We start from the raw sequence: 18,311 nt of genomic DNA, 5'->3' as shown, positions 1-18,311 counted from the left end.
ATCTGGGTATTATTTTTTTCCTAAAATTTGTGAAGTTTTTTTTAAACTTCTTTTTTAAACTAAGCTAAACTAATTATGCTAGGCAGGGTAATAGGTGGATCCACTGTGGCTCCTGTTCTAGCAATTGTTACTAACACCCATGTTTCCAAAGTGCTCATGATCAAGAAAATCTAGGAAGAATTTCTTGTAGGTGTAATGAGACCATAAATTTCATGGGCTAAGTCAAGCAATGGAAGGGTAGAGCAAACAGCATTTTCTTACTCTCACTTCCCTGACAAATCAGATTCTAGAAATCTGGTGTCTGAGAATCTACAGGCAGTACCAAAGCCAGATGTATCTTTCTGTCTTTATTAGTTAAATCTAAATGTTATTCTGTTTTCATTTACACATCCATAAAGGATTCCTACATAAATAGAGCACTGAAATACACTGTATTACAGTGAAATACACTGGAATAATTATCCAATATATCATTAATTATATAATAATACATTATTAATTATATAGCACTTATTTAGTATTTAATGTGTTATTTAATTAGTGAAATACACTGGAATAATTATTTAATATAATAATAGTTAAACTGAATTAATTATTTCATTGTATTTCACTGAAAAAATTAATGAAAAACTTTTAAAAATTGCTGCATCATCACTTTTCATATCTATATATATATATATGTGTGTGTTTATATATACACACACTCAGAACATCTATGTTATTTTTCCTGGGGTTAATTATGCTGTTTTCTCACTTCAATTTTATATCAGCACACTGTCAACTAGTTGTATGCCATCTTGCTGAGACACAATGAGAGACACGCTTTTAAAAAAATTACAGAAAAGCTCTTGCAAAGGAGAGATTGCAAAATTCTTACTGATGTGGCTCTCACTTCAAGAAGTTATTTCTACTCCAAGAATACATTTAGTGAATAGGGAGAATTCAGTTAATTTATTAGTAAAAGATGATTTGAAATTTGTTTACTTCTGACACAACCAATTTTTGCTGATCTTTTTGGGATTATAGCACATGCAGCCTATGCTATACAGCACCACCACAATTACATCATCTAGGAATCAGGCATGGTTTTACTACATTGATGCAGCATTCCTCCTTCATGTAAATGCAGTATTTGCTGATGGCTGCTTGCAGCACCCAGGCCAGCTCACCTAGCAAGGGTTTAAGGATCTCTACAAGCCACTGCATCAGTCAGATTAGGGGTATTTAAAACATTGACATTATACAGATTTTATGAGCATTTCACAGGCCCAAAAGACAAGTTCTTCTATTATATAACCCACCAATATAATTTTTCTTGAACTTTTTGTCCAAAACATTTTTCATATGGCTGGCCTCCTCTCTTTGAAAGTGTCACATTTAACAGACAGTCTCTGTTTCATACAGAAGGTAACAATTCCATTTTCCTCTTCATTTATTTAATTGATAGTCACACTTATTTTATAAACAAATATAAATGTTTACTGTGTCTAGAGAAATCGAAGTCTTGCTTCAAAAAACACTCTCCATAAACTCACCAAATACTCTCCATAAACTGAGACACAGCATTTGGAATGTGAATGGTTTAATACAAAAAGAATGAGAAATGCTATCAAATAGAAATCTTACCTTTGCCACCTAAATTCTTCACCGACATATATAACACAATTTTAAAATTTCAGTCAGAAATATCACTGTTAAAGAAGGTTCTTTTTTCTTATTACTGAAGAATTGTTGTTTTACTTATTCTTTCTCCTTCCTGAAGAAGTGTACAAAATTTATGGCTTTACACCAGTAGCTTCAAGTCTCACCATGGTACCAGTTTTGTACATTTCCCTGACTCTTTTGATTCATCCTAAAGCAATAAATCGACTACTTCTTCCTTCAGATGTGAACAAACTTGTGTGTGATCTGCAAAAATCACTGTTTTCCCAAGCAGGTCAATGGTAATTTCAGGTGTGCTTGATTCTTTGAATACTTGTAATACTTCACAGTGGTCTTGACAGTGCTGCCAGTGTTATGTTTGTGAACCACCACTATGGTAAGCCCCAGGACTCAATAATAAACCCCATGTTTTAATAGTTTAGGTTGTTGGTAGCAAATATAATTCTGCTTTACGACATGAGCCACTGCTGCATCTTTGTTCTCTCCCACATTTGAAATGTATTTAACAAAAGAACAAACATGAGTAACAGGAATGTTATTTAGTTTAGCATGAGTACAAGTCCTTTTTTATTCATGCTCTAATACCAAGGAGATATTTACAACATGTGGTTAAATGCTCCTTTTCTTGATTGTACTCATTCCCATCTTAGCAGAAAGACCCTTATCACTTTTCTGTTGTGCTGATACCCTTCACTGTGAGGTGAAATGCATTTGTACAGCCTCTTCAGTTTGGAACAAGACATCCTGATATTTTTGAAGCTGTTCCCAGGATGCCAGCCAGGGTGCTGATGTAGTGCCCTCTTAAGCCATGTCATGGGCAGCAGCTCAGGGAGCTGAGCACCCAGCCCTGCACTGGCACAACTTTTTAGTGAGACAGCTAAACCACGTGGCACTGCACAAAGCCATGCTACAGCTCACACCAAGCTTGTCCACTTGGACAGTCCTGATCTGGAGCAGAACTTCCATGAAAGAAACAGAACTACTGCACAAAAAAGAATTCACTCATTTCTAATTCAAAGTACACAATTTAGAACTGATTCTTCTGAAGACTTTGTAGGATTCATGTTATAGGAATCCTATGAATCCTATGAAATTTGTAATATATTAAGTTCTAATTGTGCATGAGGAAGCCTGTTAAACTAAATTAACCAACAGCCTTCCTTAATACCTTTCTTTTTGCTCTCTGGTTTTCCTTTTTTTTTTTTTTTTTTTTTTTTTTTTTTTTTTTTTTAATAGCATCTGCAGTAACAAGACTACTTGAGTCTCATTTCACTTCCAGGAAAATTGTGATAGGATGTCAAAAATTATACCATCCTACCCTGGAATTTGAATTTTACCTTCTCTTCTCCCAGGGAGTCAGGGAAAATCAGCGGTTTCCAACAGGTCAACAATAACAGAAAAATTACCTATAATTACCTGTAATTACACTATGGTTTATGGAAGGATTAGATAAGCACTCTATTAAAGTTCATAGTATCATTTTGCAAAAGGAGATACTGTAAAAATCAGCTTGCCATTTCAACAGTGACTAATGAAAAGGGAGAGTGCAATAATCATTACAATCTTGTGAGATACCAGGATCCTCTAAGTCCTGACTTCATACTATTTATCACACACTCCAAGTTGGATCATTTGCTCAGCTGACTTGCTATGCTTGCAAGTTATACACAAGACACAGATGTTGTAAGAAAGTCTGTGAAAAATAAACCAATGTGAACAGCACTCAGGGGAACTACAGTCTTTTGAGGACATAACTTTAAAGAAACATTTAGAAATTAGATGTTAAAAAGATGTTATTACCACCATCTGCAAATCCCGTTGCGGTGATGATGGGCACAGCAACCATGATCATACCACAGCTACTCCAGACATACTTCATCAGGAACTGCTCTATCATGATGTACCATAAACGTTTGGACAAAATGAGATTCATTTGATCTGTCAGATCCTTGTAGCTTTTTTGCAGTTGTTTCAATTCTACCTACGGTTAAAAAAATAAAATAATTTACACAATGAAACAAAGATGGATGTGTAGTACAAGACACATTCACATGTGTAGAAGAAATAATCAGGTACCCAGAGCTGTCACTTCTGAATCACATCTGCCATGTGGTACTTCACACTCACTGTGCTGCTCTCTCACAGCAAAAGTGCACAGCTTTATGGAAGTCAGCAAGACCTGGTTCTTATTTACTGTCCCTCGACAGAACACTGGCAGGTTTTCAACTCTTTTAAGATCTCTAATACATACAACAACATAGCAGTCACAACAGCTCATGCTAACAACCAAAGTAAGACTGACTTCATGTCCTTTTAATAAAGTTGCAGCTGTAGAGTTTCACAGCAACTGAAAATTATGTTGGAAAGCATTTGGGAATCAATTATCTTCAGTGACTTAAAGTTGCAGAGTCGATTCCTGAAATGCTGCTTGTTTCTGCAAGCAGTCTGGGGAAAGAGAGAATTATCCCTGGAGGTTTAACAAGTCAAAGACAGTTGCAAGTCAGTATGTATTCAGTTCAAGCCCATATATGTGGGAATTGAGAAAATGTGTAATTTAGCTGCACTTAAAACATGATTACAGTTAGTTTTTGAGAATGATTGTGTCTACAAAAATAAACCATTAATGTTATATAATCACTGCTTGAACTGAAAGAGTAATACTTCAGTCTGGTTTCCAGCTTTCACTTTCACCTTGCATGAAACAACTTTTTTCCCAACTGTGTTTGAAAGGTATTATAGCCAAAATTTACTTCTAATAAAAATATGAAGAGTCCCTTAATAAGGTGACTTTAAAACAAGCTACTAGTTTATGTAACTGTGATTGCAGAAGTACTGTACTTATGCTATTTTAAGACTGGTGACTACATCTTTGCTTGGCTAAGTGAAAGAGTGTCAAAGGTTGTAGCGTGCTCTGAAGCCATCACAGTTTCCCCCTAGACTTTCTGGTGTGCCATGGTTGCTATTTCTGCTGAATTAAATATGGTGGTTCGTACCCACGGCTGGAAAAAAGAAGCCTGGAAAAGTTAATCAGAACGGACTGGGAAAACACAGCAATGTAGATTAGTTTTCCAGATAAACATAAGATCCATCTGCAAAACCAGAACATTGTCAGAGTTCAAGGGAACTGTGATCTGCTCTCCCCAGACACTGCCTGTGAGACGGCATTTCCTGAGAAATGGGAAGCGCCAAGCTGTAAACAAGTTTAAATGTCAGAGGGACCCAAAATGCTCAAGAAGGGCATCAGGGGAAGCACGGGTCCACTCCGGCACTGCAGGAGCTACCCCAGTGCTTCCAATTTCTCTCCTCCTTACCTTGTGCCCTCGGTAAAAGGCAATCTCTTCCACGTTGGCAATGATGCGTGAATGTATGAAGCGCAGATAGCCCTTCTTGTGAGCCTCCTCAGCCACCAGTTTGCCAAACTTGGGCGAGCAGGCTTTGAGCACGCGGGCCGTGGCATAGACGACGAGACCGGCCAGGACTGTGGGCCCGATGGGGTTGGCCCCCCGGGAGCGTGCTGTGCGGATGAGGGTGTAGGAGGTGAGCACGACATCCAGGATGGGCTTGGTGAGGTTGGAGTAGAGATGCGCCACGGACTGTGAGAACATCATAATGTCCTCGGTGAGGGACTGGTCAGGGTTGGCCAGCCGCCCGTCCATGCTGATCACTTTGTAGTAAGTTTGGTTGGCAAAGTAGGTCTCATAGGCGTGATCCACCAGGCGCGTGCGGAAGGCCAGGGCCAGCTTGCACTCCAGGTACCGTATGGTGCTGTTCACGAAAGTTGCCGGGATTGCAATCATCAGCCACTTGATCAACTTGAAGATAAAGCTCCTGGGCTTTTTCTCCACAATGCTCTTCACAATTTTTCCATCGAGGGCGGCCACATAGATGGAGAGGAAGGTCCTGGATACCAGAGCAAACGAGTGGAGACAGAGCAAGCCCAGCTCGGCGCTCACCAGCTTCGGGAAGAACAGTTTGCGGAGTTCCAGCAGCTGCTTGAAGAATTCCGCGTCCACGGCCGGAGAGGCTCTGCCCCGGCTGCCGGCGCGGTGCGGGACCGCCCGGCCCGTCTCATCGTGCGCGCCGCCTCTGCCGCTCGCCCGCTTCACGCGCCCGCGGATGATGGGGTAGAGGATTTTGAGCCCGTACGCCGCGGCCAGCAGGCACGCCGCCTTCTTCGCGGCGCCCGCCCTGCTCCACTGCACCCGCCGGGCTGCCGCATGCAGCATGTGGGCCATCCTGCCCGCCTCGGCACCGCTACGTGCCGCTCCTAGCGCGGGTGGTTCATGCTCGCTGGGAAGGCCGGTTCCGCCGGGTCTTCATCGGCGCGCTGGGCCCGGCCCACCGCCGGCCGCCCTGGCGTGACAGATGCCGAGTGAGCGCTGCCTCCCAGGGGTGATGGTGCCTTCAAAGCGCGGCGCGTTGCACAACGCAGCCCCGCGCGGCGCAGCCCGCCCCGCCGACCACCATTGGCTGCGCCGCGCGGGGCGGTACCGGCACCGGCAGCGGCCCGGCCGCTCAGCGCCGCCGCCCCGGCCACAACCGCTATCGCTCGGGGCGCGGCCGCGGCGGCGGCGGCGGCAGCAGCACCGGTCCGCCGGCGGTCGGCTCCGGGTTCACGGCGGGTCTCCCGACGCTCGGCTCCGGCCGCACCGTTGATCCCCCGGCGCTCGGCGCGTCCGCGGAGCTCGGCCCGGCAGCGCGCCGGCTCGCCCCAGGCTGCGGCCGGCCCTTTCCTTCCGCCTGCCCTGCGGAGCAGGCTCCGCCTCCGGCCACGGCCTCGCCAGCGGCGCGGGGGGAGCGGGACCGGGGGCGGCTGCGCCGGAGAGAGCTCGGGTCCCGCGGCAGCCCCGGCAGGATGGGCAGCACCGACCCCCGGCACTGCCCGGAACGGGGGGCTGCAAGGCCGGCCCCGGGGTGGGGGAGCCCGGTGCGGGAGCGACGCGGCAGAGGGCGGCGCAGCCGGGCCGGTGGCCTCGGGCAACCCCGGCTCGGAAATCGGCCGGGCGGCCGCGGGAGGGAGCCGGGCGGCTCGGCGTCGCCGGGGCAGCGCCTGCACCCTGCGCGTAATTTATTTCCTGTCCCCTCGCCGAAAGGAAACCGGTATTGTGCACTGGCAGCGTTATTAGCCCAAAATAACCCCGACCGAGTCGCAGGGCCCCTGCAGTAAAACCCGGCCAATTTCACACAAAGAAAGCCATAGTAAAGGCAGTTGTCTTGCTGCCTTATTTTTCTGTTTTCTTAATTACTTATTTCTACTGCTTCACTTGTTCGGAAAAGGTACTGAAATTACAGGGCGAGGATCAGAGTACTTACATACTCTGGTACTTTTACACTTTGAAAGTATAGTACTAAGGTAACTGCATAAGATAGTGTATGATAAAACATTAGTTTAGAATGTGTATATAAAAGTGTGTTTTTAAAATGTGATACTAGGTGTTTATGGCAGTGGTAAGGACCCCGGTTTTTCCCTAAAAATGGAGACTGAGGCTACCTGCCTCGCAGTAACGCAGCAAATAATGTATTAAATAAGTCACATTACTGTTATAAAAGAGTCCCCCATTGAACAGAGTGAAGTGATGATGTTTAGATAGCAACATAAGCTTCAGGATGAATGAATGCTAAAATTGATTAGAGAGCAAGTGAGGTTTGCTTTTAAAAATGAGATACCGCTTTTCAAAACATCCAAAGTGCCTTCTAAGAAGTCCTGTAAGCCAAGACCAGCAGGACAAGAAGGAAGCAAGGAAGATCTATTTATCATTTTTTCCTAGGAGGTTGCAGAAATTCAGCCCATAGTAGTCTGGACAGTTAGAGAAGATATGGGGTAATTTTTATGTGTATTATATTTTTGCCAGTGAGCACAGGCCAGAGATCTGGACACAGGCCCTTCTAGCTTTTTTTTTTTTTTTTCTAAATGCACAACTCAAGATAAAGCTAGGAAAATGTCAAAATCTGCAGTACAGAAGACATTCAGTTAGTAGGTAAGCCTGATTTCACTGCAGATTATTTTGTCAGTAAAACAGATTTTTCAGTGCACAAAGATACAAGATACACTGGCTAAGAACTTGCTTTGCTTATGGCTTCTTATGTTTTTTAATCATGCTCTCCACTAGATACTTCCCTTACTGGCTTTTGTGTAGCACAGCATACTCTCAGATTTTGCCAAACCACAGCTATTTGCAATATTCCATTACTCTAGCATTTTCTTACCAAGGGGAAAGTTCACAGATCTCTTTGGGTTCTGTGCATCTGCTGACATTTCACTTCACAGGATCCTGGATGACTGAAACTTCTGGTGATTTGGTGGTTAGTGCAGACATACACCCCACATTCAGATCTGTGGGAACATTTAAGTGAAGCAAATCTAACCACACAGTGTTTCAGTCAATAGAAGGAATGAATTTCCTTCTTTTGAAAGGATGAAGAAAAGACTGAACTGTTGTTTTAAATACCCCCTTTCTTCTGTTCTTGCTGTCTCGAGAGTTTTGCTCTGCCACAATCCTGCTCAGTAATCCATGCACAAACTCCTCTTTGTGGAGCATGGCCTTAAGGTGTTAGATTTTTTTTTCTTTTTACTGCTGAAGGCAGGAATTTTACTACATTTAGTCATAATAACACTTCCCAATATTACTGGGAAAATAACTGCCAAAACTGCAGTAATATTGGTGCAGTGTTCCATGCTCTGTAGTCTCCACATTTTCTACTCAGTTTATAATAAACTTCTGGAGATATGTGCAATCAAATAAGTTTGAGTAACTGAAGCTGTGGAATTGAGGGGATGTTGATATTAGATCCAGACTATTTGGGGGCTTATCCTTTCTTAAGGAGAAACTAATTTTTTAGTGTCAAGTGATTGGTTTTTAATCATATGGTTAGTTTTCATCAAATGCATTAAAATAAGTTGTGTGCATTTTTTAAATATCAGAACCAATAACTGAGAAGGAAGAATATATGGCAGCAGTAAGTATGAGGGTGACTGAAGTCCATGAATGTTTGTATATGCAGGAACTACAGTGTAATCATGACAGCTGATGCCTCTTTTTTATCTTCCATTTTGTGCCCACACCAGCACTTCATCCTTGCACAACTTTGTGGTTGTGATGAAGGTAGTGGAATTGGAACATGCAGGCTGTTATGCAAGAGGTAATCATAATCAATCATTACTCAATGATAATTTTTTCTACCGTTTGATTTAGTGTTTGAAAAAAATATGTGCAATTTTTTAAGCAAAAGGCCATTTATCTGATGTCTTACATGATCCTAACAGAGGGTCCAAGAGCTGTAACATCAGTTTGCAGTAAACTGACATTTCCTTGCTGCTTATGGAGTTATCCACTATGCCATAAGGACATACAAAATAATATTTTTTTTAAAAGTACTGAAAAATAGATGTAAATTCTGTGTTTTGGATCATTGCTGTTTAGAACCTTTAAGACTTAGATGCATGTAGGTCATGCATTCAGTACATAGTGGTTTCTGTGTGGATGAGTATATGTGAAACACGTAACATGAATCCACAGTGTTTGTTTTCAATTACTAATAGTGAACTATAAATAATGTCCAAAATATGATGTACTGTAATATGGTAAGCTAGGAACATCAGGTTTTTTCTTTAATTTTGAGCTGTATGTTTGTGGGAATAGTAGGATTTCATTTGAGTCAGATTCAACAAGGTATGAACATAGAAGCCATTATTCAAGTAAATACCTTTCTCTGAAATTTTCCAAACTTTCTATTGACTTTAATGTCATCACTTACATAAGTACAGAAATACACCCACAGAATTAGTTTGCAACGTCAAGGCACACCAATGGCAAATTTAATGTTTTTATCAGGAAAGGGTGATAAGATATCCTGACCTTTGATTTCAAATTTGTGTCAGCAGAAATTATCTGTTTATTTAGTCTGGTTTAGAGAGGCTATTGGCTGTATTCATGTACCTCAGTAGAATATCCAGACACTGTAAATCCTTTAGGTGTAAATCCTTAGACAAGCAAGAACTTCAGTTTTAATGGCACAAATGTGGAAGCTTGTTGAAGAAGTGTCAGTGTGGTGAGACTGGCCTGATCCTACCAAGCAGTTGATTCCAACTCTTTGGTTCTAATGAAGCTGTAGGGGTACCCAGACTAGGCAGAGCTCTGTTATCACAAGAGGAGAGAGAGGAAACAGGAAGATGCTATTCTGTTTCTTGGCTCCTGGGTGTAAGCATCACAGAGATGGTGTAAATGGGGTGCATTGCTGCACCAGAAGTCCTTTTTCCCTTACTCTGTCTTTAGGGAGATACACACTTGCTGCTGTAAATTTGAAGCCTGCATGACTTGTAGATTCTAATAAATTACCCATAAGGGATTTGGGTAATCTCTCTTACAGGACAGTCAATAGCAGACTGATCACTAACAGTTCTGACTTCTGAGAGCAGTGGTATTCTAGAGAGAATACAGCTCTAGAAAGAAATAGAAACAAGTTGTTTTCCCTTTACAAAGTGAGAAGGAGAGGGAAGTCAGCAAGGGTAGAGGTCAATGTCAGCTGCTCCTGGCATGGTAAACTGTTGAGTGATGTTCTCAGACAAGGAATTTCACTTTTAATATTTAGGCTTTAATACCTAAGCCTTTAATATCTAGATTTCTCTTTCTTGCTAAACTTATTCCATACAGATAATTCAGCTGAACCAGGATGTGTCTCTTTTATGCCTTCAGAAGTCTCAAATACATTATGTATGTTTTTCAGGTTTTGCTTTAAATCTGTAAAGGTTTCTATTCTCAGATCATCTGAAGAAAATTCTAATGCTACCTTATTAAACCTTTTCTCAAGTGCATTTTAAACTCCTTAAACAAGCTACATGCCAAGTGCAAGAGTACAGGCATAAGTGGTAAAATCATGTAGCTGGTGTCAGTTAAAAATGGTGATACTGGCACTGCCCACAGCAGAGTCAGTGTTCTACTCTGTACAAGTGAAGGCAAATATAAATCCAGAAAAAGCATTCTTTTACTCCTGCACCCCAAACACGGTGGCTGCTGCCATCATTTTGTCATGCCTCAAGAATTTATTTGAGGGTTTGCAGCTGGTATGACAACAAAAAGATCATCTACTGCAGTTTGCTTATTAACTCTTATTTGGGAGACTTCTAGATATTAAAAATAAGCAAACAGGCCAGTGCTTCACCCAGCACAGTATTCTGTCTCTAGCATTCACTCTAAGCAGATACTCAAGAGAGAAAAAAATTGCAATTTATTGTGATGCTGCAGCTTCATACTCACCCAACCTCTGGCCATTTTAAGCTGTGAGAATTTTGTGGGACTGGGAGATTTTGCTATTAAACATTCCTTACAACTACTCTTAAAATTATTTGTTCAGTCTCTCTTGAAATCTTGTAAACTCTTATGTAAATAGAAACATCTGACAAGCCATTCCTCAGATTTACCATTTCATATGTGAAGAAACACTCCTTTCTGCTTAATTTGACCCTGGCTCCCAAAAGCTCCACTTTATATCCACTCATGCCTGTTCTGGAAGAGGCATTCAACAACACAGCTTACTCTTGCTCACTCTCTTCCCCTCCCCCCTCACACTGCAACTTTCCCATACCACTCAGGAGTTTGTCAGCCTCTATTCCATATTGGTCCTCAGTGCCTGAGTGCATGAAAACAAGAACTAAATAGTCTCTTCCCTCCCCTTTGCATTTTATTCAATGGCAGAACCTTCCCTATTATTTCACAACTTCTGTATTTTCTTAAAACCTTCAGTAACAGATGTTGTCAACGGCCTTAGTTAAATCCATCAAGATAGCAGCAATCACTCTTTTCTACATGTGTTCTACAGCAACTTCCATCTATAGAAGCTCCACTGGCTTTTCACATGCTGGCCTATATTATAATTCCTGTTATTTTTTTTGTGCAGAAGTGAGCTTTCCAGATTGCCACAAAATTATTATTTTTTAAATTGTGTCACATTTGCTACCCTCTAGTCTCCAAGACGACTCCAAATACAAGTGGTCCTTTCCACAGTGCTGCATTACAGAACTCTTCATTGAATACCATTTAGTCCTGGTGCTTTGCTAGTCTTCATTCTGCCTTGATGAGATCATTTTGACCTCATCTGCTGTTATTTTCACTTTGGACAGGTCCGCACTGAGTTCCCCAGGAAAGATTCCTGCATAAAGTTCTCCCCTGTTTCCTCACCAATGAATACTGATGAAAAAAGCCTAACATTTGTTTTCCATTACATCCGTGTCTCTTCTGAGCACTCGTGCTGTTCCTTGGACATTGATTGTCCCTTTAGGCTTTCTAGAAAGATTTTACTCCTAGTTGATGTGAAGAAAAAATATTTAGTAGTTTGGTTACTTTGCCTAGTTGTTTCTCTTTTTTTTCTGGCCTGTTGTAACTGTATTTGTATTTTTCTCTGAGTCTGTGTTCCCCCTCTGTTATCTTCTTTTTGCTATGGTTCAAACTGTCTCTTTAAGTCAAGTCTGGTATCCTTCAGCTTTTTCCTAGCCCCTTGTAAGGACTTAATTCTCTTGGCTCTCTCTCCTGATTTGCTTTTGACACTGTTCCCTAACTGGAGTTTGGAACAACTACAGAAGATTCTTTGGTCTTTGTTAATCTCTATAGAAATACTGTTTTTGTAAAGTGAGGATTATCAGCATGAGACTCTGTAACAGATCTCATGCACTGTTCTCTATTAAGCCAAGATTGGCACTTTGTCTTGAGAGTTCATTCTGTAAAAAATTATTCCATCCAAATAATACCACCTAAGAATGGCATCTGCTTCATGTAGCAATGTGTCAACCTACTGTTGTCAGTGGTACTGTCCTGGCTGCTGGTTTGCCACGTGGATCCAGTCCCATGTTCTTCCCAGCTGGGCACTGAATTTCGACCTAGGTAGATTAGAAGCTTCTCTCTGAGCTGGCTAGCATGCTGTGTTTGGAAACTATTCAGCCTGTCTACAATCTTCTATCTCTCCACCCTTTAAAGATGAATAGGGAAAGGCCTTCTCATTAAATTAATTGAAAGAGAGATCTGTCTTTCAAGAGGAACTACTTTTAAAAGGGGAAACTTTGTTTTTAAATAAAGCTGTGTTTTCTGTTTTGAACTTCCTCAGACACTGTGATGATTTTGCAATATCACAGCCATCTTTTAAAAAGTACTCTTTCGGGCAAAACCATCAACCAGGTTGCTATAAAACACCACAAGGTCAGTGTTGCTTTATTTCTCCATGAGCTGATCTCTCAAGGAAGGGAATGGCATTGAGTATGGAAGAAGGCCATGGAAGGCCTGGAAGAAGGCCATGCTACTCTGTAAACAAAGTTTAAGCACTGCATTTGCCAAAGAAAATCTTCCACTTGGAACAGAGTCAGGCTTTTTTAAATCATGCATTCCTAGCATTAGATAATTTGGCCAATATTTAGGGATCTAAATAAATGTATCCTGGTATTTAAAAGTGCCAGAAATTCTCACCCTGGATAGAGATGGGAAAGCATTTTAGCTTCCCTGCATCTTTTATGCAGTTTTCTACAGAGGGATTTAGTTACCTAATGCTGGATATCAAGATCAAACAAAAAATCAAAGTATGTTAAATTAACATTTATAAAATTCAGTAATGTTGTAAAATATTTAAACTTAACTGTGAGAATCATCAGTTTGGGTTTCGTTTTTTTGTTCATCTCTTTAGTAATTCCTTCCTTTATAATGAGCATTAGAATAGGACACTTGCTGGAAAGAAGATTCATTAAGAAACATGAGAACTATTTGCAGTTAGTTCTAAGAAATTCCTTAGAAACGCATCTTCTCTCTGTTTCCCTCTTGCTGTCTCTGGTGAGTATGATTTTACATCAGCAGTGTCTGTTCACTCAAGGGAGCGTGTTTAGGGAAAGAAGCATCTTCAAACCCTCAGGGTACAATAATGCTGCAGACAGAGCTGGCACACACTTTGAATTCACAGTTTCATTGTCTAAATTAGCTGCTTTCTCTCTGGGTGTGTTGGGACATAGAGCAGGGTCCTCACTTAAATGCTCGAGACACCCATCAGAAGACCTCCCTCTCACTTACTTTATTATTCAGGAGTTCTGTAAGGATCTACTCAAAGCTGGGTGCCAAAAGTTGCACAGTGAACATTTCAACACCAGCCTCCCTGGAGAAATGCTTTCTTAGCCTGCTTTGGGCTGCTTTATGTCTCTTATATCTAGAACTGATCTGATAGTGAAGAAACATGTCAGAGAGGAAAATTCAGGTGCTGAGGGTGGGAAAGCTGTTCTGAAGAAGATCCTGTATAATACTTAATTAACAAAGGAACATGAGATATAGTTATTCTGAAGAGTAGCTATAAAAGTTAGAAAAAAGGGAAATCCTTAAACTTCAGTCTCTGACAAATAGAAGAAGCCTCTTTGTTCTGTGGTTACTTCACTTCCCAGAGAATCAACAAAGCTCCATGAAACTCACTCTCATGACCTTTTAAAAATTAATAATTATGTCCTAAAACTTCTTGAAATTATTCAGAAATTCAAATTAATTATTTCAAGCTTTTAAAATGTTGACAGTCAAGGCAAAATATGCAAACATTGTAAATATAATCATATTCATCTCAAGTCTTATTTAATTGTTTACTTTGCCCTCCTCAAAAAAGAACTGATGTTTTATTTTACGACTGTTTGAAAGGTCATTAGCTTTATTTGCAAGAAATAATTTGAGGAGGAGAAGATTTATTACGTTGAAAATAATTAATTGAAGCTGCCATGTAACTACTCCTGGGTAACTACAGATTAAATAAGTCAAAAATAAAGAAAATCCCACTTTTTTCCTTTAAATCTAGACAATACTGTGAAAAAGTAAGAGTAAGAGTGATATAGAAAATATATACTTAAAAAAAATGTTAAAGGGATTTGGCTATCTTGTACATGAAACTACATCTTAGTATTACCAAGTTCATCATTTACACTAGATAGAATTGAAAATAAAAATTATTATTTGAAGTGAAGAAATTAAATAAATTTTCAGTCTGTCATCTGTCATATTAGCTGTAGAGACACATAGACTTAAAATATAGATCTAATTTATCATGAAGATTTTAATCTAGTGTTGTTACAAGAAACAATTTTGCATACTTATCAGATTCTATAAACAGCCTAGCCAAATTAGGACTATTAGAAAGAAAAACATCTTAGCTAATTTTTAATTTTAAACTCCTAATATCTACTCTGAACACTCTTCACATTGTTGTACTAATGCTAATCAAACTTTAGTACCCTGAAAAATTTTAGGCTAAAGATAACTCAGGAAAGAAACACCACAGGAAAAGATTCATGTAGAATTTTGATGATTGTTTTGTAAATGAGTGCCTTCACTTGCTGAGACGGTGGAAGTGAGCTAATAGGGAAGGGAGCAAGTGGAGCTGTGCTGCTGCCAAGAATCCCCGAGTGGCTCTGCATCCCTCCTCGAGGGTTAGTCGCATTTACACACAACAGCTCATCAGGCAGGACCAAGGGCAACAACATCTACCTGTAGGAAATGCTCATCGCTTCCCCTAAATATACCTGAGGAAGAGTAGGATGGAAAGTGCTCTCTTGTCCTAAAAATCATAGTGGTTGTAGCAGAGATGGCTAAAGACAAACCAGTTCACTTGGGACAAGATGCTCCTGACTCCTTTGGGAAAGGACGATGGCTTTGGCAGCAGCCTGTATGGAAACACCAGAGGCAAAAGGGCAGCAGCAACCAGAGCATCACATCTTCCTCTTCCATAGTGCCTCCCTTGGCTTTCTCCATCCTTCCCCTTTGTCTGTCAATCCCTGTACCACCCCTTCCTTCTCCTCTGCCAGCCTGGGGCATGAAGAGCAGCTGCCCTGGTGCTTGAAGGGAGGAGGAGGCCCTGCAGAAGGGCCCTGTGGCCCTGCTGGGCGGCTGCAAACCATCCCGGGGTAGCCATTGCCTCTGCCCACAGTGCCAGCAGCGCCCAGGGCAGCGCTCCCTCCCTGCCTCCTCAGCAGCAGAAAATGAACTGGGTGGGTGGCAGTCGGTAAGTGAAACTCTTCAAAGCTGACAGAAACTGCTCCATGCTGTGTCAGTGTCCCTCACAGACCGGGCACCGCCATGGTGTGTTTAACAACCCTGTGCCCCCTCACAAACCAGGCACTGCCATGTTGTGTGTGGCACCATGGGGTCCCCTCACAAACTGAGCACAGCCATGGTGTGCTTCAGACCTCATTTCCCCTCACAAACTGAGCACAGCCATGGTGGGTGCTTCAGGCCTCATTTCCCCTCACAAACTGGGCAGACCATGGTGTTTGTGATCAAATGAGTACCTCTCCACGGTAGTGCCACAGTGTGTGTGTTTCAGGCCTGGTGTCCCCTCACAGAGCAGCAGGCCATGGAGTGTGACACCCTGGAGTCCCCTCTGGAGCCAGACTGTGAGAAGGTGCAGGTGCCCTCCCACCACAGGCAGGGGGTCACGTTTGGGCTCTGTGTCTCTCCACAGACAGGGGCTGGATGAGCCTTTCTCACGCCCTCACGAAAAGCAGTGGTTACCATTTGAGAAAAAGGATGTACAGGTATTGAGATTCACTGAAATAGTAAAGCATCACAAACTGAGTTGTAATCATAAAGAAATAAAAAAGAAAATGTTCTTTTTTAGAACAGAAAAACAATGTGCTCTGCCCTCTGCCAATCTACTAGAAATGCAAACCTCACAGATTTTGTCAGCCATTAGGAAGCAGCATTGCAGAACACAGCTTCATAATCATTCAGACTATGCAGAATCAAAATAAAAAAAACACCCTACCCATCTGAAAGTCTTCCCAGCGAATTGAGTTTTCTGAATGTTGCCTCTGTGAAGCAGAAGGAAAGGAGAGTTTCACTTGGAAAAAACCCCAAAACACCAACCCTAGCTTTGTCCTAAATGCCTGTCTCCCATACCCTCTGTAAGAAAACCCAGTGTGTAGCAGTACTGCCACATTTAGCAAATACAAATCAACCTGCTGCTTGCTGCTGCTGGTAGTATCTGTCAGGGTTACTCGGGTCAAGCTGGGGTTTTTAGGTGACAGACATTTTAGGTGTCAGAAAAACTACACATCACTGGGGTTCCTCCCCACTGCAATGTTATATGCATATGTTTTGGAAAGTTTGCTCTAACTTTAAGCAAAAGGCAATTCCAAGGGAATACTCTACATTTCTAACCCTCACAAAAAGTCCTAATCTTACTGACCTAAGGACTGCAGCCATGCTCACTCTGCTCATGGAGCAATGACCCTGACTTCCAATTTTATGCACCAAGTCCTACAGGCATTTCACATAAGACTATGTTTGGCAGATGAGGCAAGTAGTTGGAGGTATAACTGTTTCCTATATTGAACAAACAACAGCAACTTGTAGTGTCAATCTATTTTGCTTTCCTGTTTTACAAAAGGCTCCCCAATATTCTGGAAAGTCCCAAAAGGTAAAAGCTCATATAGTGCTCCTTTTGTTTGCTAATATAGTTTTGTAGCTATGTTGCAGCATGACAAAAACAAAAAAAAAATAGGAGGAAATAATATATTGACAAAGATTTCTTAAGTTTTAAGAAATTACAAGTTGATGAAATGTGCATTAAAAGTCAAATGATTAAAAGCTTTTTTTATATTTTCTTTTATCATGTTAAATGTGTTTGATCTCCTAATATCAAATGTGGTCCTATCCTTACTGGAGTAAACTGGGATCAGTCAAAATTACTTCAACAGAGATATGTTGACTTTACTGGAGGTTTGGTTCATTGTAACATAACATAACATAACATATAACATTAACGTATTTGTGTTCTAAAACTCAGAACCACTGATGAGAAATTCAAGCCATGACTCAAGATTATATTTTTGCAATTAAAATAATAATAATTTGCATTTTTCAGAAGCAGAATCATATTAAAGCAAGAAAGGAGAAAACAAAAGGTAAACGGTTTCAGCAATATTGGATTTTATATTGTTGTATAAAAGCTTTAGTGGGTTCACTTAGGTAAAACTTTCAAAGCATTTTAAGTGAGATTCAAAACAGTAGCTAAACAGTTACAATGTGTTTCCCTGACTTTTAGGGGAAAAGTCTTGTTCTAAATTTACTAAACTGAATTACAACAAGAAGAGAAGGTGTGAATGAATGAATGAATGAATGAATGAATGAATGAATGAATGAATGCCTGTGGCCAGTTTTGGTTTTCCTGGATTACTTCTGTTACCATGTTGTGTTGGTGTGTGGGGACACAAGGGATTCCTTGAAGCCCCAGGTGAAAAGCACGTGCTCAGCTGGCCCAACACACACATACACAGCCATTCTTCTGGGCCACGTCAAAGGATGTTAGGCTCATTGGAGTTCTTCTTCTGGCATTTGCAAAAGGAGGACAGCTTATTTGTATTTTGAGTCTGAAAGTGAAATAAAGGAATCAAACTTATCCCTGGCAGAGCAGGAGACATTTCAAACAGGAAAGAGAAAGAAAACAACAAGAGAAATTGGCTATAACCATAATAAGTGGAGTCAGTTTTGTCCTCAGCAGCAGGGAAAAGAGGCAGTATAGGAAAGCTCCACCACTGAAGCTGATAACCCAAATACCCAGAGCAGGTGCACAGGCATATAGGGGTAGAAGAAAAACAGGCTGACTGTACAGAGACAATGACACAAATTAAAATATTTACATATGGGAAT

The 18,311-nt window shown here is 41.2% G+C and overlaps 1 protein-coding gene across 2 annotated transcripts in view; it reads right to left on the bottom strand.

Moving 5' to 3' along the window:
- Window positions 1-6,325, bottom strand: part of ABCD2 (ATP binding cassette subfamily D member 2) — a 42,419-nt gene extending 36,094 nt beyond the window's left edge. Inside the window, exons 1-2 of one of the 2 annotated variants that reach the window (XM_041405290.1) lie at window positions 4,974-6,325; window positions 3,463-3,643 (exon numbers count right to left, since the gene is read on the bottom strand). In XM_041405290.1, the coding sequence (XP_041261224.1) occupies window positions 3,463-3,643; window positions 4,974-5,897 (1,105 nt within the window). In that variant the 5' untranslated portion in view covers window positions 5,898-6,325. The remainder of the gene's footprint in view (window positions 1-3,462; window positions 3,644-4,973) is intronic. The other variant, XM_041405291.1, reaches the window with a different exon arrangement.
- Window positions 6,326-18,311: the final 11,986 nt, after the last annotated feature.

The sequence above is a fragment of the Onychostruthus taczanowskii genome, unplaced genomic scaffold, assembly GCF_017590055.1.
Source record: "Onychostruthus taczanowskii isolate IOZ18803 unplaced genomic scaffold, ASM1759005v1 scaffold23, whole genome shotgun sequence".
Taxonomy (NCBI): Eukaryota; Metazoa; Chordata; class Aves; order Passeriformes; family Passeridae; genus Onychostruthus; species Onychostruthus taczanowskii.
Note: the sequence above shows the minus strand (reverse complement) of the source record. Positions and strands in the feature narration are given on the sequence as shown.